The 24,481-nt window shown below is 45.0% G+C and overlaps 2 protein-coding genes across 3 annotated transcripts; one reads left to right on the forward strand and one right to left on the reverse strand.

Annotated features, from left to right (window-relative positions):
- Positions 1 to 560: 560 nt before the first annotated feature.
- On the forward strand, positions 561 to 5,988 carry MTIF3 (mitochondrial translational initiation factor 3). Of its 2 annotated transcripts, none has more exons than XM_041487409.1 (4): positions 561 to 616; positions 2,592 to 3,055; positions 4,291 to 4,436; positions 5,716 to 5,988. In XM_041487409.1, exons 2-4 carry the CDS (start codon positions 2,593 to 2,595, stop codon positions 5,926 to 5,928), a joined length of 822 nt encoding a protein of 273 aa, XP_041343343.1. In that variant the 5' UTR covers positions 561 to 616; position 2,592; the 3' UTR covers positions 5,929 to 5,988. The 2 variants fall into 2 exon arrangements, with proteins under 2 accessions (XP_041343343.1, XP_041343342.1); XM_041487408.1 differs by lacking the exon at positions 561 to 616 and adding an exon at positions 2,071 to 2,227.
- On the reverse strand, positions 5,925 to 10,731 carry GTF3A (general transcription factor IIIA). The gene is made up of 9 exons (XM_041487407.1): positions 10,585 to 10,731; positions 10,257 to 10,357; positions 9,785 to 9,881; positions 9,508 to 9,596; positions 8,563 to 8,636; positions 7,248 to 7,331; positions 6,631 to 6,860; positions 6,480 to 6,539; positions 5,925 to 6,217 (listed from the first exon to the last, which is right to left on the reverse strand). Exons 1-9 carry the CDS (start codon positions 10,720 to 10,722, stop codon positions 6,059 to 6,061), a joined length of 1,032 nt encoding a protein of 343 aa, XP_041343341.1. The 5' UTR covers positions 10,723 to 10,731; the 3' UTR covers positions 5,925 to 6,058.
- Positions 10,732 to 24,481: the final 13,750 nt, after the last annotated feature.

Below are 24,481 nucleotides of genomic sequence, written 5' to 3' on the forward strand. Positions count from 1 at the left end.
GTGATGGAGTTGGAAGACGTTCCTGCTCTCCTGCTTATTGCAGAGGGATTAGAGAAGATGAGCTTTAAAAATCCCTTCCAACCCAAACCCAAATTCTATGATTCTATGCCTCAACACACACACAAAGCCCTTAGCACCCAGATAATCCCCGCTCGCAGCAACAAACTGCCCTGCAGGGATGGTGCGGACCCTGTCCCAGCCGCGGCCCTCACAGCCACGGCAGCGTAGCAAAGGCACAGCGGGAACCCACAGAGCCGTGCAGGGCAACTGCAGCTCCCAACAACCGCGCGCACGGAGCCGGGCACGCCACGTATGTCGGCCTGTACAGGCGGGAGCACACAGGGAGCGGGCACAGGGACACAGAGATCCCGCTGGCACTGCCGCACGCACCACGCGCGCTCACGCGGGCGCGCACCGGCGGGCGGGGAGCGAGGCGGAGGCGCGCGAGGAGGAAGAGGAAGAGGAGGAGCAGGAAGAAAAGGAAAGGGGAGAGGCGGGGCGTTCCGCAACTTCCCGGCGGCTCGGGCCGGTGCCTCTGCTGCTTCGGCGGGCCGGGGCTGGTGGTTCGGCTCGGGGAGCGGGGGCCCGGCCCGGCCCGGCCCGGCTCGGCCGGCAGGTAAGGGAGGGTCGCAGGGAGCCGCGGGTCACGCACACGGGCACGCCACAGGCGCGCGCAGTGACCTCCGCCACACGCAGAGCCGGGAGGGCGGACACGACAGGGCACGGTCACACACCCGCGTACAGCCCTGCTTCCCTGCTTACAGGAGGGACACCCGCGGGAAGCAGGCCGCCTCCCACGGGATGCCGCCCCCCTCCCGTCAGGGCCGCCCGGCACAGGAAGCGCGGCTGCTCCTGCGGTTCCCAGTGTGCCCGGAGCTGCCCGCTCCTTCGAGCTCCCACCCAGCCAAGTCAGCCGGCCTTGGCAACACAAGATGAGCGAAACGCACAACGCGAAACATGCGTGTCTTAGCCGTGTTAGGCAAAGAAAACCCCTTCCATAAAAAAAGAGTTGTTTTCTTTGAGACAGCTAAGGCTAGATTTAGTAGATTTAAATAGTGTCAGAGAATGAAGGAGGATAACAACAACACCATGTGTTTAGCGGAGCAAGGTCAGCATTTCCTTAAAACAAGCTGCTGTTCCATTGCTGAGATACTGTTACTTAATTTTATAAATCAGTAGCTGTCAAAGGCAAGCCAGGCTCCTCTGAATGGAAGATGAATTTAATATCATTCAGTAATGGAGTAGTGATACCCAGATTGTGGACCAAGTCTGCAGTGCATGATCCAGAGCTGGTTTATGAAACCATTAAAAAAATAATGACATCGTGGCTCTTGTGTAGCTGCACTGATGATGCACAAAGATACTTGGGTGTTGGCAGTGGGTGTTCAGTCATAGGGCAGTTGTCACAGCCAGACAAAAAGCTGTTTTTACAGCAGTCTGGACTGGGCAGAGCCCAGAGCAAGAAGGGAAGGTAGCTCTACCAGCTGGTTTTAGGCTGCTGTGGAAATCCTGTTACTTCTCTTGTGTGCCATGTGGCTAGCTTGATCTAGCTGTAGCACACAGCTGTTATCGGACTGCCCGGTTCGTGAACTCCTCTGGCTCCTTCTTCAAGCAGTTTGCATGGACATTGTCCGTACTGCTGAGGTATAAAATCCATCCCAGGTTCCAGACTGTCCCCTTTTCAGACGAAGTTTATTCACAAGCAAGTAATTTTTTCATTCGCACTTGTTCCTGTGCCAACACTGCTTAGAATTATAAATAGCTTTTTGTCCTTGCTGATGGTTTACACCTTTTCCATGTGTATGTATGCACATGGATGCATGTTTACACAATGTCATACATGTTTGTGTATATATATATGTGTATGCATGCATGTATTTATAGAGCAGAGGCACATTCCTTCCTGGGCAAAAGAGGTCTCACTCTTGCCAACTCCTCTGGTATGACACCTGTTTGGTTTCCTGCATCATCCTTGGCTTTTCCTGTAATTGCACCCTTTTAAACAAAAAATAGGAAAACTACAGAGAATACTCACAGTTTGCTCTTTATTTCCAAAGTTTTTTGCAGCTGTTAGAAAACGGACGATTTCTGAAGGTCTGAACAAAATGCAAATAATGGGCAGCTGCAGCACAATTGCCGGGGGATTTCATGAACCGGGGAAGAATGGGACAAAAAATCCAATGGAAGAAATGTCTCAAAGATGAGTTTCAGTAGTCTTCAAGCACGGGTATATTTGGAAGCATATTTGAAAGTTTATAGCTTCATGTGTACCGTGACAGGATAGATGCCTGTAACTATTTAGATTAAAATTTGAAAGTGAGGAGAAAGGAACTAGAAGTATTGCATTCTTTAAAGGAGATCAGGCTCAGATTTTAAAATACAGAAGGTAACATCAACTCATACATTTTGCTTATTTGTCAGATTTTCTCTCTGGCTTAAGTCCCTATGTTACTGTAAAATTACTGTAGCACCATGTATTATTTCAAAAGAGCAATTAAAAACACTAGGGTTTACTAAACTGGAGTCAAGTCTTTCTAATGTAACTAGAAGAATCTAACTAATGGGGTAACTTGTTTTTTCTTCTTCCTCAGAATGACTGCCTTGTGCACAATGAAATATTTATGTCAAGTGACCAGAAACGAAAGCACATATGCAAAAAGGTTCTTTGGTACTCTTCTGACACAGACAGCACAAAAGTGGCTCTTTTCTCCATTCTGGATGGTGGTACCTGGCCCTAGGAGGTCAGCTGTGTTTGGGCTTACTCAACCATTGTGTACAGATGGAAAATCTCATGCACAACCAAAGAGTAAAGCAGCGTTTGGAAGTGTTGGGCGAAGAATTCCCTATCGTATTTTGCACGTAATCAACCAGGATGGGCAGAGCTTAGGAAACATGCACCGAGCAGAGGCACTCAGACTTATGGATCAACATGGCCTGAAACTGGTTCTGCTTCGTGAGAACGTAGAACCTCCAGTTTACAGACTAATGACTGGGCAGCAGATTCACGAAGAACAGCTTAAACGTGCAGAGAAGAAAAAAGCAAGTCCAAAGCCAGGTATGTGCACTGTAAACACTACAACACTGAGGACTTTGAAAAAGGCTGCATTAAAAGTGGTTTCAACAGATTAAATCCTCTTACTTGTATTTGTGTAAATCCAAAGCAATGTCACTGCAGTCCATGCTATTAAGGATTTGCAGTGGTGAAAATAAAATTTTGGATTAGTTCAGTCTTCACAGAGAAGCCTTCTATTGCCCTCTCAGGATTTGCTACTTTGGCATCTGCTGACTTGTTGAAAAATATCTTTATGTGAGTGAATGTAACTAGGCTCTGGTTCCATGAGACTCACTGAATTTCTGTTATTTTACTAAGGCGTAGAGTGACAGGCAGTTTTTACAAACTAAGGACCAGATACACCAATATAATTATATAGTTTGTCATCAGAAGTCAGGAAACACTCTCTTCCTCATTTGCTGCTAGGAGGACAAAGTCTGAAGTCCTTTCTTGTACAGAGTAAGAGAACTTTTTCGTGTATTAACACTTTTCAGTTTGTTTTGTTTTTTTTTTTTTCTTAAGACCACCTGCTCCAGCAGTTTATCAAACTGAGTTTGGCAAAGAGGTTTTAGAAAATGCATGTGACCTTGTATCCTCCCATATCCTCAGGCTATTGAAGATAGCTGTGCTTTGAGTAGAGTTCTGATTTTAGAGGAGAGCATTATTGTGGTAGTGAGTTGCTCTGTTCAAGAAACCATAAAAATATTACTCAGATAGTAACTGCTTTAGAGAAACTTGAAAGAGGAAGAGACTCTAGATTGTTCAAATATATTACAAGGCATTGTCATACCTCCAGCTGAATATTGCACTCACCACTCAATAAAATGGGCTTGAGATGAAGAGCTATCTAACGTCTGAGAGCTTTTACCTTCAGCTGTCCTACGTGCAGAACACGGGAATTTAGACACTAAGTCTTTAATTCCAGATCCAATGCTTACCTGTTTGTTAGACCTACATTGTGGATCATATGAACAGGACTGTAATTAAAAATATCTTAAGCCTTCTGACCCTGAAGAGATTTTCCCTGTGTGCCTCAAACATGCACTCAGTCTCCCATTTACGGCAGTGAGTGTGAGAGTGGTGCATGCTGAGACAATGAGATGGGGAGAAAGCAGCATGGGAGGAGGGAGTCAAGCAGACAAAGCACCATAAGCTTTGAGAGAGAGCTTTAAAAGAGAGCAACTAGTACAGGTTTGTCAAATGTTAAGCCAACAGACTTTCAGTTCTGTTTTAAACAGGGGTGGTTCAGAAGGAGTTATCCTTTTCTTCAGCTATTGCCAAGAATGACTTAGAGACCAAGACTAAACAGATAGCACAGTGGATTGAGAAGAGACACCATGTTAAAGTTACCATCCGGCAAGCAAAAGGCAGCAGTACAGACATGGTAAGTGCACTCCTGGAAGTTGGACCAGTCGATGTCATTAAGTAGCTGCAGCTGTATTGACCTTCCTTACTGGGTACTGCCACAGTTTTTAGTACCTCAGTGGAGATCTAGTCCCATGCAAGTAGTGGTTGCCTGCCTTAAGCTGCGCCTGTTCAAACACTGGTGAAGAAAAGTAGTCCCAGAGAGACAGTTCAAATACCATGCTTCCTTAAGAATCCAGCTGCAGTACTGGCTTGGACAGCAGAGCCTAAGCACCTCCTACTCCTATGCAGCACCACCCTATTAATGGGGCCAGTGAAATTTTCTGATCTGTGGCTTTAGCCAGCTCACGCACTCTGAAAACTTTAACAGTGTGGTTTTGAAAAAAATAAAGTCTGTATTTTAGCTGGATTATTTCACCAACAGTTCTTCTGAAGCTGTATTTATGCAACTTTGGCTAAGGTTAGTTGTCCATTCTGACATGAATAACGATTGGAATGGTGTTCCAAGACTAGCAAAGTGAACATTGCTAAAAATGTTAAGCAGCTGATGGCAAGTTCCCAGTATAATTGCAGGGCCTTGAGACTTCAGTGTTATTCACAAAAATTGATTTTTTATAAATATTCTGTGTAACTTTTTTTTCCTCCTTGTAATGTCTGAAGTGATTAGGTGTTCTTGACAATTGTCTCAACTAAATTGCTGGGGAAAATTGCAATAGCGTTTCATCCAAAAGAACAAAACTTTTTATAGGAAGGTAAATTCACAGGGAAGGAGTAACAGGAAGAAGTGATGATGGGAGAGAACAGAACATGTCATGACATAGTCCTGATTTACACTGTCCTTCAAGGCTTAATGATGAGGTTAGGAATTCGGTGTGTTACATGAATGCACTGTTACTCGGTTCAATACTACTGGGTCCTGCTAACCTTAGAACAATACTACCCCTTAACAAAAAACCTCATATAATAATATATCTGAATCTAGAGGCAGAGGAGGGTGGAGAGGAGTCAGATGCAGACCACTCTAATGGACACCTTTAAAGAGCAAAACACTGTGAGTCAGCAGTACAGCCTAAATGTTAGGAAATGGCTGGATCCCCCTCTAATGACTTGCCTAAACCTGCTTATGAGTAAAGAACTGTTAGGAAAGGACAGGAAGTGCTGAAACTAGGACTAGCAACTAACTTGGTTCAGCTAATAGCTAAACTAAGCAGATCATGTTATTACAGAGGAGCTTGAAATATTTTTCTACCTGGATTTGTGCATTCATTTAGTTCCATTTTTATTTTTCTCCTTTTTAGTTCACGCTTTTTGATCAGATTTTGGAGACTGTGTCTGAGAAAGCAACTTATCTTTCCAAGCCAAGAGTTGCTAGAGAAGGAGTGAGTACCTGTGTTTTCAGGCACATGTCTGACAAAGAGTTGAAAGAACACCAGAAGATGGAAATAAATAAAAACAATACAGTAAAGAAAGATGAAAATGAAGATCTGAAGTCAAATGAGTTGCATCAATGACTTTCTGAAGCGGTGTAAACAATATATATTTATTTAAAAAATAAAATTTTAAAATATTAACTTCATCTAAGGTTATTGTTGAGCTTTGCATTGGTCATTCCATGAAGAACACTGTCTTGGTTAAGCTTTGCTACAGAGTCCGAATTTCAACAGCTGGTATTCCATTTTCCACAAGCTTGTCTGCTGTCTTGCTTTCCATCACAACCTCATCCTTTCCTGGCTGCGTTTTAGGAGGAATGTAGCCACTGAGACGAGAGGCTAAGCTCCTCTTGGGACGAGAACGCTTTGCCTGGCAGAAATAGATCCAGAATTAGTAAACTTGATATATCTGTGAAGCCAAGACTACTTTTGTGGTTGGGGGAAAAAGAAATCAAAGTAGAGGCCAGGACTGCATTAGCTAAAGGAGCTTCATAAATTAAGAATCTCACAAATTATCTAGGTATTTTACCTGTTTTCCTGCTTGAAGGCACATTCTAAACCAGGTAAAGTTTACCCTCCTCTGCAGTGATAAGGGTAGGGGTGAGAACACTTTTTCCAAGAGTGTAACTTACTTTCAAGTTCAGCTTTCTCTTTTCAGGATCATGTACAACTGCATGTCTTGCTAGGCTCTGCTGCAGTTACAAAGAGCAGGGGAAAAAAAAAAATTCAGTTTATAATTTTAGATAATGGGATTCAGATCAGAACAGTTAAAAAAACACATACCTTCATTGCAAACACTTTTCCACAGCCTGGATAATCACAAGAGAATGGTTTTTTCTCCTCATGAAAAGAGAGGATATGGCTTTGAAGGTTAAATAAAGTTGTGTATGTTCTTCCACATCCTTCTCTGGGGCAGCGGCAGACTTCCCTCTCCACAGCATGTGTCTTTTGATGCTGCTTGAGGTAATCCTTCCGTTTAAAAGTTTTGTTACATTCACTGCAGACTATTGGCTCTAAGTGGGAAAAAGAAAGGCAGAATATAAATAAACAATTTCTTACAGCAGCCCAGAATCAAACCCTAGTGGTCTATTAGAACAATGCTAACATCAACATGAAATGCAAGGAACACAAAGACTTCAGGAGGATAATGCAGTATGAATTATCAAGATCTGAAAACCTACATAAAACAATTTTTGTTAACTGAATTACAAAGCTAAGTTAGTATATCAAGCAGCACTTTCATCAAAGGTCTAGCTGGAATGACAGCCACCTTACCAATAAAGTTAGTAGACAAGTTTGGGACACGCTGACAAGCTGATGAAATGAGTACAGCAAGGACTTCAGATTAACAGTTGGTTTCCTATTTGTATCACAAGTTTACTAAAGCATTTGGAATTTACCTGCATGGCTGACTTTATTATGTTTCAGAAGCTCTGTCCACGTTTTTCCAATATATGAGCAGTTTTCCTTCTTGCATGCATAGCCTGTTGGATGGGACAGATGTTTACAATGACAGAGGGTCTGGCAGACAGTCCAGTTTTACAAGGGGGAACTCCACTTCCAGCATTTGAAAATTAAAAGCCAGTCATTTCTTGTGTCTTCCCATATTGCACAGGAATGGGATAAGAGACAATAAAAAAATCAACACAAATTGGAACAAGAGAAAATCCTAGCAGTTTTAAGTAAGAAACCTTGTATCACTGACACCAGTTGTCCAGAGAGGCTGTGGAAGCCCTAGCCCTGGAACCATTAAACACTAGTGGATGTAGTCCTCAACAACCTGGTCTAACTGGCTCCACCTTGAGCAGAGAGCTAGACCAGGTGACCTCCAGAGATCCTTTCTGACCTAAATGATTTTGTGAAACTCTCTCTCCTTGCTTCAGTAAAGCTATTTCCTCCCCAGCCATACACTTTCTCTCAAATACATGAAAATAACTAGTAATATATATTACTTCTATATAAATATTTGTCTTGCATATTAAAAAGAAATACTGACCATACAGTAGTATTCCAGAGTCCAAAGAGATTCTACCATTCTATCAGGCAAGAACCACAGGAAGTCAACACTATTTAAATCCCAGGACTGGAATGCTCAAAAACCTTGTCTTAAGGGAATCACACTACAAATCACAGCACAAATCACAGCTTCTGGGTACTCTTCCTAGTCTGTTGGGTTTATTTGATTTGGTTTTGGTTTTTTCCTATCACTGGAAAGCTGGTTATCTGTCAGTGAAAGAATGGATAGGAGGGCAGCAGGATTAGCTCAAACGTACATGGCCACATTATGATGATTTCACTTAAAAGCCTCTCACATAGGTTCATTAATAACTAAAAATACACATGGTTCTGCCAAGGCTCCACAGGAAATTTGTGGCAGAACTGGCAACTGAATCTAAGCTCTGGACATCTAGGCTAATGCCTTTACCACCAGCCCATCTCCAAAAGATGGATTATGTGCAAGGAAGCACCTCAGGAGAAGAAATAACTGAAGGAATCCTGAGCTCTGCTCAGAGTGCCACAAACACACTCTAACTGAACACTGCAGTGCCCTGCAGTAATATCCCACTTACTATTCAAAAGGGGTGTTCTTGTCTTGTCTGGATCACTAGACCCAGAACACTTTCAGACTGTCATGCATCCGTGCATACTATGCACTGGAAGCAGTCCTTTTACCTTTGCTGAAACATAACCTTAAAAAGAAAAAAACAGTTTTACCTTCATGTATCTTCTCATGCCGCTTTAGTCGACTTGGAGTAGAGAAACACTTTCCACATCCTTCTTTATTACATCTAGGTACAAAATAGCAGTAGTTTCATTTCTTTCACCATATCGAAGTATTCTTTGTTAAGTCAAGAACAATTAAAATTAATAAAATAACCCAAGTTTCCCTTTGCTTGCAGATCTGTGTGTGTCCCCCCACCTTGTAAAAGTAAATTCTGTAATAGTTTTTTAATAGACATGGATGACTTTGAGAGTTAGAACTATAGTATGATTTTCAAATATACAGCAAGTTGAGCTTTAGCTGAAGAGTCAAGCCTTGTATCATCTCCACACAGCAGGCTCTTCAAACACAGAACAACAGAAAGTGGAAGGTTTAAGTGGTTTATGCAGAACCAGCAGAGCACTGACATTTTTGTCTGTCATCCAACCATAGTAGTGCATTTCACTGAAGTGGAAGGAACACTCATGTTAAGTGTGACCCACCTGTAGGAAATACAAGACTGAACTTTGCTTTTAGCAGATCTATAGTAATGTATTACCCAAATGGAGCTGGGTAACAAAGTCTCTCTCCTTTTTCTAGGTACTAACTACTCAATGTCAGCCAAGTCTCTGCTTCTTACTGAGAAATAAAGGCAGCTGCATTTTTAATTACTGTGCAAGCTCTAATGCCTGTATTTCAAACTATGAACTAAAAACAAGGGGTGTGGGGGAGCTGTGTTATTTTTTTATAAAACTGCTGGAATGCTGAAGTTACAGAGCACCAAGACTGTTGCACAAAGCAGATCACTGAGCAAAGGACTAGTACAAGAAATATACTTGCAGCCCTGACTACATACTGATTTATTTTTTCTTTTTTCTGCCACATCAATGAAAAGGCTGAGAAAATGTACCTGTTTTCATCTACAGTGTTTAAGTTCAGTATTAAAATTATCCACGTACTTGAAGGGAGGTTCATTGGTGTGGTGACACTGATGAACTTTAAGTTGTTGATGCTTCTTGAAAGACTTGTTACAGCCTTCAAAGTCACACTATTGAGGAAATTAAGTTATCATTAGAGGCCAAATATTGACAGTTCAGTTCACATGTTCGCTGAAATCCCTGTCATGGTATTTGAACTTATACAAGTACCACATAATAACAAGTTGGAGTATTTCACCAGATACACAAGAAAGAGCTTGTTTAGCCTCCAGTGTACATTGCAAAGGTAATTACTCACCACATATTGCTTTTGCTGATTCTGATGCTTGCGCTCAATGTGCTTCTTCATGTTTGATTTTGTTCCAAATTTCTCATTGCAGCCATCAGCTGTGCACCTGCAAATGAACTGCATTTTTTATTACTGCTGTCAGTGACTTGTTCCCTAGGCAGGTACAGAAATCACTGTACAAGAACAACACACAGAAGAATTACTGAAACTCACAACTCAAATACAGAAGTTTGCTTTGAAGACACTAAAAGCCAGAGACTAAGTTAGCCTTTTAATAATGTATTCTTGGGGGAGATCTGCCCATTCCTTTAAGCATTTGTTACAGATCACTGCCGGAACGGGGGGTTTGATCCCACCCCGTGTACACACTGTTACAGCAGGACCCATGACACCAAAGGCATGCATGCCACCGCCCTGTTTTAACTTCCTTTCCTTACGAAAAACCGCACTTCAGCTTAAGAGGTAAAAACTTGGGCCTTACTCGAACGGCTTTTCCCCGGTGTGCGTGAGGAGGTGTCGGGCGCGGTGGAAGTCCCTCGTGAACCCCTTGCCGCAGCCTTCATAATCGCAAACATACGGCCTCTGAAAGAGACGAGCTGTCCTAGGGCCGAACCCACCCCCGCGGGGGCTCGGCCGCCCGGGGAGCCCATCCTGCCGCCAGCGGGATGCCCCGGCCGCACCGGGCCCGGCCACACGGCGCAGCCCCCGGGTGTTGCGGGGCTGGGACCCTGCCCGGTCCCCGCGGGGTCCCAGCGCGGCGCCCACGCCTCGGCCACACACACCCCTCCCTCCCAGCCGGCGCGGCTCACCTCGCCCGTGTGCCGGCAGAGGTGGGCGGACAGCCGCCAGGCCTTGTTGAAGGTGGCGTCGCAGCCGGGGAAGGAGCAGATGTACGGGCGGACGAGCAGCACGCTCCCACCACTGCCGTCCCCCGGCGCGCCGGCCATGCCGCACGGCACGTGACCGAGCGGGTGGGCGGGGCGGCGCGCGGGGCCGTGGGCCGGGCTCGGGCGCTGAGGGGAGCTGTGGGAGCTGCGGGCCCCGGGCGGCGCAGGCAGCGCTGTTCCTGTCTCTGTGTGCCGGGAGCCCCCTCAGAGTCACAGAATGCCCTGAGTTAGAAGGGACTCGCAAGCGTCATCGAGGGCAGCTCCTGGCCCTGCACAGCACCGTCACCAAGGGTCACACCACGGGCCTGAGAGCGTTGTCCAAATGTTCCTTGAACTCTGTCAGGCTGGTGCTGGGACCTCTTCCCTGGGGAGCCTGTGCCAGTGCCCAACCACTCTCTGGGTGAAGAATTTATTTCTAATATCCAACCTAAACCTCCCCTGACACAACTTCAGGTCATTCCCTCGGGTCCTGGCACTGGCACTATGGAGAAGAGATCAGTGCCTGCCCCTCTCTTCCCCTCAGGAGAAGCTGTGACTGCAATGAGCTCTCCCCACAGGCTGAGCAGACCGATGGCTGAGGAGCAGCTCCTCGCACAGCTTCTCCACACCTTTCACCATCCCTATTGACCTCCTTTGGATGTTCTAACAGTTTAATGTCTTTGTTGTATTGTGGCACCCAGAACTGCCCCCAGCACTGGAGGTGTGCCCACTCCAGTGCAGAGCAGAGCAGGATGATCCCCTCCCTTGCCCAGCTGGCCATGCTGTCCCTGATGCCCCCAGGACACGGGTGGCCCTCCTGACTGCCAGGGCACTGCTGACTCATGTTCGACTTGTCATTGACCAGGACCTCCTGGTCCTGTTCCATGGCACTCCTTTCCAGCATCTCATTCCCCAGACTGTATGAACACCCCGTATTGCCCTATCCCATGTGCAGAATCCATGTGCATGTGCTCATGGTAGAGGAGATCCGGTCATGCAGAGATCCACTTGTCTAATTCTGTGCCCCTTGCCACACATAACAACCCTCCTGCAGTTTTAGGGACACTGGGGCCATCCTGCCTCCAAAAGCATTTCATGGCTTTTGCAGATGCCGAGTCATGTCCTGTGGCAAAGGCTCTCTGAGCAGGTTTGGTTTGGCTCCCTGCCTTGCCCATGGATGAGTCTTCATAATGCTGGTCAGCCTCTGGTCCAGACCAGGGGAATCTCATGGACTCTGACATCAGCCTCTGCTGGATGCTGCCTACCACCTGCCCCAAAAGGTGGGTGTTTTCAGCCTGGGTCTTTTGGATCATGTGGCAGATGGCCTGTCACCCCGGCCTGTGATCCTGCTGTGTCCCCAGGCCAGCTGAGGAAGAGGACATGAGGCTAAGGTGAGCTGAGGGTCTCTGATATCTTGCCTAGCACATTCCCGGTACAGACTTGGAGCTGAGGGAGCTGGGGTTGTTTAGTCTGGGGAAAAGGAGGCTCAGGGGGGTCATTATTATAGCTCTCTTCAACTGCCTGAAAGGAGCTTGTGGCCAGGTGGGGGTAGGCCTCAAGTTGTCCCATGGGAGGTTAGATTGTATATTAGGAAAAAAGTCTTCAGGAAAGGGTTGTCAGGCATTGGAACAGGTTGCCCAGGGAGATTGTTGAGTCACCATCCCTGAAGGTATTTTAAAGATGTACAGACATGTTACTTGGGGACATGGTTTAAAGATAGACTTGGCAGTGCTGGGTTACTGGTTGGACTCAATGATCTTAAAGGTCTTTTATGACCTAAATGATTTTATGAACACATCATCTGCTCTGTTTTGCTCTATTTGAGTTGTCACATGAGCTTTATTGTAGGTGACATCCTCCATCTGCTGCAGTTCTCCCCACAGAGTGTGAAGAACAGGGTATGAAAGCTGAAATGTGATTATGACAAGGGAACCATCCTGTGGAGAAGAAAATCCCGATCCTTCTTCCTTGTTTGTGTCCTCAACTGTAAAGCCTGAGCAGATGACCGTGCTTGGAGCAGGCTGGGGAACTGGGGGAAGAAAGACAGGGGGAATAAGGGTCAGGAATGTAGTGTATGGGGACTGGAGGAGGGAAGGGACCATGAAGTCAGGTGGAAGGAGTGCCAAAGGATGGGGAACCTAATGGCTGTGCACAGCACATTGCATGGAGGGAAGATGCCGGGCAGAGCAAGGAGTCTGAGGAGTTCGTGCTGGTCCGGAGCAGATCCCCATGGCCCCGGGGGATGTCTCTTATCTCACTCATCTGTAGCAGGATTTAGGGAATGGCTGAATCAGTCACACCATCAAGAAGCAACGGCAAGAAATAAGCTTCTTTTCAGCGGGGAAGTCAGTCAGCTTCTAACAAGTACTAACCAAAATTAAGGAAAATGTTGCTGTGGTTTTGGTTGTTCAGGATTTTTGGTCTGGGAATTGCAGTAAAAAACCAATCAGAAAGTTAAAAAAGAAGTTATTAATGTTCCTTTTTTGAGAACTTTTTTTTTCCTTTCCTGTGAAAACATGATATTGCCTCAGGCCGCTCTAAAGCAGGTGAGGAAATAGCATGCAAGGCAGAAAACTTCGGAAATATTGCTATTGGCTATACACAGAACAAACATTCTTCACACTGGATTTTGTGCTATGCAATGCCAGTTTGAGATTTTAGCAGAGTCCTCTGGGAATTTTAATCCAGTTTTGGAAATATATAGATGGTGGGTGACTCAAGGCCAAAGGGCTTCTCATTGTGTTGTATTTTTGATGTCTTCTGACTTGACTATGAGAGGGAGGATTTTGAAGAGTCCTCTAGGAGAGCTAGAGCTAGAAAGAGAGTGGGCTGCCTTTCAGATTTGTTGTTATAATTTTCCACTGTAGGAGGTGAAAGGTAAACCTGCTAAGAGGTAGACATATGCAACGGAGAAAAATTAAATCTGAAGATAAACATTTCCAGAGCAAGGTCCACACTGCAGCTGATAAATTTTAATAATCTGTAAACTGGAAGGGAACAAAACCACAGAAAAATGAGGCAGTTCATTCCCTCAAGAAAAAAAACAACACAGAACTACTTCACACACATGTAAAACCCCCACAGGATAGTAAATCCCTCTGATTGAAACTATTTCTTTAAGCTATGAGGATGTACTCAGAATTAAGTATCAATCAGGGAAAGACTTCACATACTGCTGTGAATACTCATATCCCTCTGAAGAACTGCTGAATGAATGGGCCACATATCATTTTCTAACAAAGGTTGTTTCATTTTCCCATCCCACCATTCTGCTATAAGTAGTGGTATTTACCTCATCACCAAGGTAAGTTGCTTCTCTTTGTGCAGCACAGTTGAAGTCAAAAGATCTTATGTTTATGAGCATTACACAGAAGTTATTTGAATGTATATTAAAATGAAGATAAATATGTTTAAATGTGCTTCCAGAGTAGCTCTGTGATTGCAGAAATTATTCCCCTGCACGAGAAACTTTGGAAACTGGAAGATTACTTTTTTCTCTAGAATTGTTGCAAGCTGAATATGGTTTGAATATGGTGCTTGAGGCACCATATCTAGAGGTCTCTTGGCATGGTCCAGTGGCAGTGGGATGCAGAGAGACTGTGATTTAAGAATGACACTAACAATTTATTTGTTCTCAGCTGGTCCCAACAAGTTTTGTGGCCCTGACTACATTGGTGGTTCAACAATCTTGCAACAAGACCAGACACATGTCTAAAAAAATAAAAGGCCTTTGTACTTTCCAGAGTAAGGGGAAAAATTGTGATGAAGTTGGCAAGAGTTGTCAGGAAACTTCCTGCAGTTTTTGGAGAAGTCCCTCAGTTATGCATGGTGAACTGTCACGTGTAAGGTAGGACAGAAGTAAAACATAGCAAAGAAGTAATTTTAGGTTTTTTTGTAGAGGTGAATCTACAAATGTGGATGAAAAAAGCAGGGGTTGGAAGAAGGGTCCTGGTGGATGTTTGCACTAAGAAGGATCAGCCCAGGCACAGTGGAAGTACTTCCTGTGTCTACTGTATTACTGCTCTAATCTTTTCTGCCAGTTTCCCAGTCCAGTCCACTTGCAAGGTTGTATGGACCCCAACTCTTTTTTTCTTCCTCACAACAATCACTTTGTTCTTTCCTTCATCAAGTGTGGGCTCAGTCTTCCTTTTTTCCTAAATCACAAGCGTGCCGCACAGCCAAGGGAGCATAGAATGAAGTACATGTGAATTATGCAACCTGGATGCCAGAGGTGAACTGCAGTCAGGACAATGTTTTCTTCATCGCTCTGTTTACTGAATCCTAGCTGGCTTGTAATGGTGCCATTGTCCTCAGGAGCCCTTTCTAGGGATTTCTGGGAACTACAAAAACATGTTAGGAAGAGGATGGAGTTAATCAGTTGGGCTTTCCTGCTGCTATATTCAGCCCAGCAAGCCGCCTCTGACAGATGTTTCTGCTTTTAGGCCACAAGGAATGTTATTGACTGGCTTTCCCTGTGTTCAAGAAGCGTGTAAAGCTATCAAATGCTTGTTTTCCATAAGAGCATTTTCTTGTCAGGTGATGTTTTTTTATCTCAGGCACAGTGGATTTTAATGAATTTCTCAATAGACTGATTCCCTGAAGAGAAGAAACAGAGGAAATCTGCATTAGTTGATTTTTCCTCGTGTCTCTGGGAAGCATGGGATGTAAGCGATGGTGAAGTTGCACAGCAGAGCTGTGGGGAGCAACACACAGAGCCCTCTGCTGCCCATCAACCCTCCTGTCTACTATCCTGACCCACTTAGTTTGAATACATTTTTCTGTATGTCATACAAAGCAAATTAGAGCCAAGTCCCAGGTGTTCCTTACACAGTTTGAGGCCAGTCAGTTCATATTGCTACCTGGGTCCTGGATCTCTACCAATCTCCCATGACTTGCATGAAAAGAAGGGAAAAACCTTACTCCATAATCTGGTTCCCCATGAGCTCTTTCTGGGTGGGATAGGGGAAAGGAGGACTTTTGCACAACCCCTCCATGGGCTGTGAGATAACGGAGACTCCCTCTTCTGGAAAACACCTCTTTTCACCCCATTCCTGCATTCACCCTGGAGGATTTACTTACCCATAGGTTCAGCTTACCCAGCCATTGGACAGGATCAGACGAGTTAAAACAAAATGGCCCCAGTTCTCCTTTTCACCATAGTAGTTCCCTAAAGTGAGTAGAGATACTCCTCAGTTCCCCAGCTCAGCTCTGGGAAGGAACTGTCTTCTGGAAGGACATTGTGCCAAGCAGTAGGACAGAAGGCAATGAACAGGAAGTTCAGATGAACATGAGGAAGAACTTCTTTACTGTGCAGTGATTGCACACTGGAACAGAATGCCCACAGAGTTTGTGGAGTTTCCTTTACTGAAGATATTCAAGAAGGGTCTGGATGCAATCCTGTGCCACGTGCACTGGGATGGCCCTAATTGAGCAGGGAGTTTGGTCCAGATCACTCCCTGTGGTCCCTTCCAGCCTGACCCATTCCATGATTCTGTGATTGATGGGGTTATACTCACAGCACAGGCAGTTTTCAGAAGGGACATAACACCCAGCATTATGTCTGCTCTCAAATGGTGCCTTTCCTAATAAGCCACAACTATTTGTGCTCGCAGCACTGGCCTCTCAAGGCATCACATGATGTGAGTCAATAAGGGCTGCAGTTATCCATCTGACCAAAACTGCAGGTGCAAAATTATGCCTGCAGCTATCTGAGGCCATAAAAGCAAGGCATCCTCTGAAGCTGCCACTCAGTAGCTCAGTGGGCCCTTCCTCTCCCAGCCAAGCCCCCATGGGATGCTTCTCTGGCACGTGGTCTATTCACTTGGACGAAGGAGAAACAGAATCGTACCCTTCCTTTCCTGGCAGCAGTGTCTAGGAGGGTTGGTTTCTTTTGTGGACCATAAGTATTGTTACAATTGCTGCTTCATCAGACAGAATTATTAGTTTGTCAGTAATGCATTAGACTGCAACACTAGTCTCAAATGCCTGTTAATTATCTAAATAAGCAAATTTGCTTCCTTTCCCACCATGGTCACTCATGTCTTGTGTCATTTGTGCAGCTGAAGCTGTGATCCTTCAAATATCCCTGTAAATTGTTGTTATTACAAGGGTTGTGCCCTCAAAGCACAGAGGCTGCTGATATGAGGGGGAGATGCTGGACTAGTTCCTCAGGGCCTGATCCAAATCCTTTTGAAATTGGTAGAAAAATCCTCTCAGTCTTTCATGGCTTTGAATTATATAATCAGATAGTAACTTTTTCCAGGCAGGAATTTTGCTTCAAACATCACTTGAATACACTTGAGAGATCTGGCAGTTGATAAAATACTCAGCCTTGAGCCAATACAGCCCATGAAAGCCCTGAATATATTGGTGATTTTTGCAACATAATAGTATGTTTCCTGTGGAAAGCAACATCTGATCTGCTTGCTTATCCAGAGTCAGACCTGCAGTAGCTTTTCAGCTACTTAGAGACACCCAAAACATGAAAATTTTGTTGTCAGTGTAAGGGTTTGGGACAGCAGATGTCCACAGGACTTTAGTGCATGTCCTCTGCCTACTGCACAGTCAGAGTTCAGTGTCCCCTCATTTAAATGCCAGCACTCTGTTCCAACAGGCAGAGCTGCCTGCCTGCTCCACCTAACAGAAGCCAAAATCCCAGAAGAGTGTTGTACCAGCGTCATGGGTTTAAAAATGGGATGGCTTCCCTGTGTTCCCCGCTGCCTCCATTGCCCCAGACCTTCGTCCAGGCTGCTGTCTGTGGGCTGTGGCAGTGAGCTCCCTGCCCGTGAGCAAGGGCACCTTCAGAAGGTAAATTTGTGCCTTGAAGCCACAGCCCACAAGAAGATACAGCCCAGAAGCAGGTCCCAGGATGGCTGTTGCTGACATGGGGGCAGCAACCCTTGGGTAGGGACCAGGTGACCCTAGGGGTGGCTGGTGGTGCACAAGGTACCCAGAAAGCTTCATCCCACCAGTTTGCATCATCTCAGGAGTGTGCTGGGAGACAGCTCCTCTTTATCTCCCACCTAATGAAAGTTTGAAGAAGAGAAATTCCTGTCCCTCCACCAGCCTGCACGTGAGTTAAATGCCCAGCAGCTTCTTAAATTTCTCCCTTTCTGGTTTAAGTCTGCATAGCATAGCTGCTGGAGGACTCTGAGATGAGGAAATCACAGAACTTCTCCACATGGGTACCATTTCATACAATCTCAAAGTTTTCTTGCAACAGTATTTGTTTTACTCAGGGAAGTTACCAAGGACATAATGAAAACCGTCATCAAAGCCCAGGTGATTTTTTCCTCCTCCCAGAGATTTCCCATCCCAGGTGTGGCTGATGACCCAGCACACAGCTGTAGGGCTGCAGATCTGAGGCTGTAAAAAGAAAACCGTGTGCTTTTAATGAAAGGAGATAGGGCCATCTAGTGACAAAAGAAACTTGCGTTCTTCATTCCGTTCATTCCGTTCTTCATTCCGTCCTTTCTTTCACAAGCCCACGAAAACCTGTTCTGGCCACCAAGACTGGCACGGGCAGCCCCTCCCTCATGACTAAGCCTCATGAGGTTCACACTGCTGGAGCTTTGCATGGTCCTCAGCAAAGCTTTTGCGAGCAGAGATGGCAGTGCCAAGCAGAAAGGCCGCTTGGATCTCTGGCAAGGTTTGGGTTTGGGAAGAGCCCGTGGTGGCTCACGGGCAGTGCGGGGGGCCAGGTGCAGGCAGAGCTTGACCCGGGATTGACTGTGGGAAATAGAAATAGGGCTCTTGTGTTTGTTGAGAGATGGTTCCCCCAAGATTTTTTTTTTTAACTGCTGTAGGCAAGCAAGGAAAAATTCAGGACAGGGAAGATATTTCTTAGGAAAAAACAAACAAAACAAAAAAAAAAACACTTTGTTTCAAAATATACATGAATTTTATTTCTTGAAAATAATTAAGAGATTATAGAAATTGTGGAAATTGTGTCCTTTTTAAGTAAGAAAGTACTTATGCATGGCATTCCCTCTGACCTAAACAAGTCTTCCATAATATCATTAACATACTGAAAAAATTTATTTCTTGTTAAAGGAAGCTCTTGTCAAAGGAAGCTTTTTTTCTTCTTCTTCCTTTTACTTCTCTCTTTGTCTAGCACATTCCTCCTTTCCTCTGAAGAATTCACACTACTCATCTTGTTATCAGTTTAGCTAATTGCATTACTGCACTTCCCAGCAAATTAAGATCCAAAGCCTGCCGGTTTACTGTAAACTCCACAAAGAAAAGGATAATGAGGTTACTTTGCAGATTTTGTTCCTTGGGTAATTTCCATACACTTGGTTTATAAAGCGGGAGATAAGGTAGCTGCCATAGCTTTTATGTTACCCTTCCCAAGCATAGTCCAGGTCTCCCAGCACTTCTGGGAAGGAAGGGATTCTCCTGCTGAAGACCCAGTGGTGAGGCCATTTTCCCCAGGGCAGAGAGAGAGACCATATATGTGCTGAAAGCAGAGCCAAAACAGGGATCATTTGTATGCCTTAGGCTGTATCCATGCTGCTCAGGGATGGACCCCTGATCAAAGTGGTTCTGTTCCAACTACAAAGCCATCAAGGCCAGATCTTCTACTTACACCATGAGATTCCCCCATGAACAAAATACAGTGTTGTCACCTTGTGCTGGAAGCAGAAACCACTTCCAAGCACCAGAAATGGATGAGGGGTGCATGGTAGCCCATCAGAGTGGTGCTTTCAGACCATGAGGATGGAGGTACCTGTGGGAGTGTGGCATGACATTGTCTGAAGGTGTGGGGCTGGGACCACCACACCAGGTTTGCACTGAACCAGCACCAAACCTAGCTTGGGGCAAGTAGGGAGAGACTAAGATGTGCCAAGCTCTGCTGGGAGAGGAAAGGACCTGAACTCCATTTTTGTGGGGAACTTCCATCTACAAAGTTTGGTTTGACTCAGAATGGAGAGAAACCCAACATCGTCTGAACCACAAAACACCCCAAAGCAATCTGTTTGGGATCAATCTACTTGTTTGGATTATCCTCTGATTTCTGCTTTTCTTTTGAAAATAAAGGCCAAAATTTTGCTTTTGTTGTTTCCACAGAAAGATTACTTTCTATCAGATAACAGGTTTTGGACATTTTCTACTTAGAGGTTTGTTCATACCTGCAGTCCCAGTCAGAAACTCAGCATTAACATTCTGATTATTTCACACATCCCTAATTAAGCTAAGGTGGAATGAGTGGATGTAATAAGACACCAGAGTGAAGGGCATGGAAGGAGAACAAGGACAATGCAGTCATCAAAGAAAGAAAAATGCTTTTGTGCAGGCTTACAGTTTAAACAAAGAATTCCCTACAATTATTACCTGATTGTGGTCAATCTCTATCACATTTTGCTTTGATTGTTTTATGTGTTCCTCTTCCCAGATCCTCTCAGCTCCCTTTGGCCATTTGTGGGTGAAAAATTCACCCACATTTTGAGTTTATTCAGAAATTTGCATACTGAAGTCTGGGGCAAGGGACTGTGCTATATGTTATCCAGCCCTTGGCATCCCCCAGTAGGGATTCCAGTCTTTCACTGGGCTGTTACAAACACAGAACAAGTGCCTCAGCTGTGCATGATTCTTCCTTACCCTCTCATCTGAAGATGTTACTCTGGTCATGGTTAATCAATTGTGAGCCTGGGAGTGACAAATCAGTTCAGTCAAGTCACTTTAATCACTTTAGAGTCATGTCCAACAACTCTATCTGTCCCACAGTGCTGGCTGTGACACTTAGTCAGGGTCAACATTAAATTAAAAGGCCTAATTCTGAATGTATTCAAACAGAAAGCTCTCTGTGAAGATGTAGTCCACCAGACCCCCTAGTTGCTGGAAGCTGGGCGAACATGTGCTGTGCTTTCTGGAAAGGACTCCAAACAAAAGAGTTTTCTGTTGAAAAGTCTCCATATCACCATCACAGTAAACAGAAAAATACAAAGCTCTTCTTCACTTCACATCAAGCTGGCAAAACCAAATACTTTTCACTATTCTATCTCATATCAGTTAGTAAGTCTGTGACTGCAACCAACTTGGATGATAAGTGACCAACCAGATTTACTCATCAGGCTCTCTGGCTCTCTACTTTGGCCTCCATTTTCCCTGCCAACCTAAAAGATGTTGCTGTTCTCCACAGCAAGCAGCTGCTACACCTCTAATGGGTGTCTTAAATCATCTGCCTCCGAGGAAACTGCCATTCCCTGCTGTAGCAGATTTGGGGAGTAGAGGACTGAATCATTCAGCTCATGCTCTTGGGAGAAGTCTTCTTACCTCATTAAGAGAACTAGCTCTCTTTACAGATTTTAATTGTAATTAGCACATCTGGACCACATAGTTTTCCTCTTATATCCCTCCTGTTGTCCATGCTGCCCCTCAGTCCTGCCTACTGTCTTTCCTTGTGCCATCCCTGGAAGTGTTCAAGGCCAAGTTGAATGGGACTTTGAATGACTTGATCTTGTGGATGGTGGGGGTGTTGGAACTGATGATTTTTAAGGTCTCTTCCAACCCAGGCCATTCTAAGGTTCTATGTTTCAATGATCCAAAACCACACACAATGGTGCTACTTGGGTGCCCATCAGACCAATGCTCGCTGCAGCGCTGGTGTCAAGTGACAAACACCTGCTAAGCCGTGTGCTGCCCAGGAGGGGCACAGAGGGATGGCATCAGGACACATATTTACAGCTTTGCCTTACTCAGAGGGTGCTGTGTCATGAACGTGTGCACAGTGATGTGTTGCGGTGTTTGCAGTTGCCCTTGTGAAAGTGCCTGTGGGTTGAGTTTGCTTGTTTTCTGTGCTTTGGCCCATTGGTTTGCCGCCAGCTTGCAGTTCTACCTCCCACATGAAAGAGTCCTGCTAAATAGATGCCATGTCCCTATTGAGAGGGATGAAACAGCACAGTTTCATCCACCACAGACTCCCTTTTTCAAAAATTTTCTTAGCAGAGTCATCTGTTTTCAAGGAAGAAAATGATGATTAGTTAATTCCTGGCATCTGAGTTGATGACCATGCTACTGAGCCCAGCAAAGCCATACCAGTACAAGCCAGTTTAAGCAGAAGAGTCTCTACAGGCTCCAACAATGGGATCTACACTTGTATCCCCTCCTGCATGCAACTTCTGAAGCTTGTAGGTGATTTCACTGAGCTTTTATGACAACAACAAGGGAAAAAATCCTTGGGAACTAACATTGCTCAGCAAGACACAGCCTGCAGCATGTTTTTTATGGCAAAGAACTCTCAGCGTTTCTGGCTTCATTTCCTTAGTGCTCACAGCATTCCGCCTTTATGTCAGGGCTGTGCCTCACCCCAACATGCAAGGCCACATCCTGGGCTCAGTCAAATCACTGGGGTAGCAGAGAGCTGGGATTCAAAAGCCTACATGAGTTAAAACATGGCTAATTTGGGCAAGCTGACAACTGAGCTCTTGCCCTTACAGCCAGCATTGTCAAGGCACAAACCCACTGCCTAGTCAGGTCAAATCCAGTGACTTTGAATGGCTGGTGGGAAGGGCTTCATCAGTGTGGGGCTGGGGCCACAGTCAAACACAGAGAGACACCACAGTCTCAATGGCTTTCAGTGCTCTAGCTGATGTGCTGCAGACTAGCTTGGCTACCTCTGCCCAGTGCTGCCCTGTGTGGTACCCTCAGATATATCTGCTCAACCAGCAGATACATGAAAAGCTGCTGTCACTTATATCCCTAGTGTCAGGTTTTCTGGGCTGGTGGCCAGGGGTTTTCCTTATCAGTAGGTACTTTATAATGTAGCACTTCTGCTCACATCAAAAGGAAGGAAATAGAGAAATACATTCTCAAATAAAGGGATTTGTTCCTAAAAAGTCCTTAAAGCTGGTAGAGGACTAATGGCAGGGTCTGGCCTGCAAAGCATGTGATGAGAACAGCTGGTAATGAAAATACAGCATTTTGGAGGATGAGGTAAGACCTTACAGATCTGGAAATAATGCAAGATCTTTGGAAACCAGAAACAAACGTTAGAGCTTATTTTCTCCCAAGGCAGTTGAACATTAACAAAGCTCACATTAAGAAGATCTGTGTTGCTGGCAGGAGGAGTCTGATGCTCTCTGCAGTGTCCCTTCCCCTTTCATCCAGGCTCTACTGTTGTCTCACTTCAGCTGCATGGGGTAGGGGGACTCTTGTCTTCTCTACTCACATGGTTAGGTAAATCCTAGAGGATGCCCACCATCCATATCAGAGGAAAACTGGATGGAGCATAGCTGAAATCTCCTGAGAGATGAGATTACTGTGGCTGAGCCTGCCTTCCCCTGAGCAGGGATTTCTATGAGTCACAGCTTTTTTTTACTCCAGCTTTACTGAACTTGGCTGTTCCCAGTTATTTTAGCTCAGATTTTTCTGGCAAGTGAGGTTTGGCTTTTGCAGACATGCTGTCTATCTCATGAGTTTTTACCTTGCTCATTCACAGGCAAAGAAAGTACCATTTGTTGTATGAGCATATGAGACAAGCAGCAGCTTGTAGTTTCATTATTAATTATTTACCAGACAAAGAAACCTACCCCATCTGGGAATTTTTTATTTTCCCAGGGTAGTGAATGGATACTCATGACATGAGAATGCAGGAGTGACGTTGGTATTCCCAGCTGTTGGACAAAGAGATATCCATTGTAACAAAATCATTAGAAATTACTTGTCTCTGCAGGGAACCTGGTCATAACCCTTTTTAAGATGTTCCCATGAAGAATTGCACCGTGCAGGAAGTCAGTCTGGAGGTACAGTAACCCTGATAACACTGCCCACATAGTGGCAGCTCAGCTGTGAATTATAACAAGCTGGACTCTGTCTGTATATTTGAAAATTAACCATCCACTCGCAACTTGAGTCTGTCCTGCTTGGGATTTAAGTTCACTTGGTAAGAGTGAGTCAATCCTTCCTTAGCTCTGTTATGCTGCAAACACACAGGCCAGCTGGAAATATTTGTGTTTGAGCACAAAAGGAGGTGCACAAGCTTCTCGATGATCTCATGCTGCCAAGCTTTCCCATTTCTTCTGTTTGCACCAAGACAGGAGGACATTGTCCTCAGTCAGTGTCAGTCTTGGTCCCTTGGATGACAGTGGGAGGATGGTGGGTGCAGCTGGGATGAGCTGCATTTCTCCGCAGGCATCTCAGTGCACAGCTACTTTTTGTACAACATTTTTGGCATAAGATTTCTTGGGAAATATCTTTGTTTCTGTCACAAGAGCACAGAGAGGAACCAGAGTCAGTGGCTTCAGCCAGATCTTTCACTGCTGTAAATAGTCATAAGTTCATCCCACCACCTGTGATACAAATTTCCTCACCTTAACTCTTGTCACCCTGTGGGAGCTCACATCAGAGAGTAAAACCAGCCAGCCTGAGGCAGAAGCATCATGTAACCGAGAATCCTCTGGCTGCTGTTAGGATAACATAGCAATTTGCCATCTTCCTTTTCCTCTCTTGCCTGTAATTATGCTTCACTCACTGGTCATCTGTTCTCTTCAGACCTATAATCCAGCAACCTTTCCGGTCCTGTCACCTACAAGTACTTATTTGTTTGCACAGTTTGGAAGGCTTAGGCTTCTTTTTCTGCTCTTTTGGGAAGACACAAACTGCAGCTGTCAATGCAACACTGATAATGTGCCTCACTTAGAAAAAAATCAATAGGTGCTGTAAGTGTTAACCATATGGGCATGACAGTAAACATGCTCTGAAAGCCCCAGGAAATGTTAAATGAAAGCAGAGCTGCAGTGGGGAAGGCAGCAGGGTAGCCATGACTCAATGCAGGCAGAGATTCCCCTTCGTGTTGTACGTGTAGTGATGCCCATCTCTGACATATTTAACAAGATATAAA

This window comes from Pyrgilauda ruficollis, unplaced genomic scaffold (assembly GCF_017590135.1).
Source record: "Pyrgilauda ruficollis isolate IOZ18807 unplaced genomic scaffold, ASM1759013v1 scaffold8, whole genome shotgun sequence".
Taxonomy (NCBI): domain Eukaryota; kingdom Metazoa; phylum Chordata; class Aves; order Passeriformes; family Passeridae; genus Pyrgilauda; species Pyrgilauda ruficollis.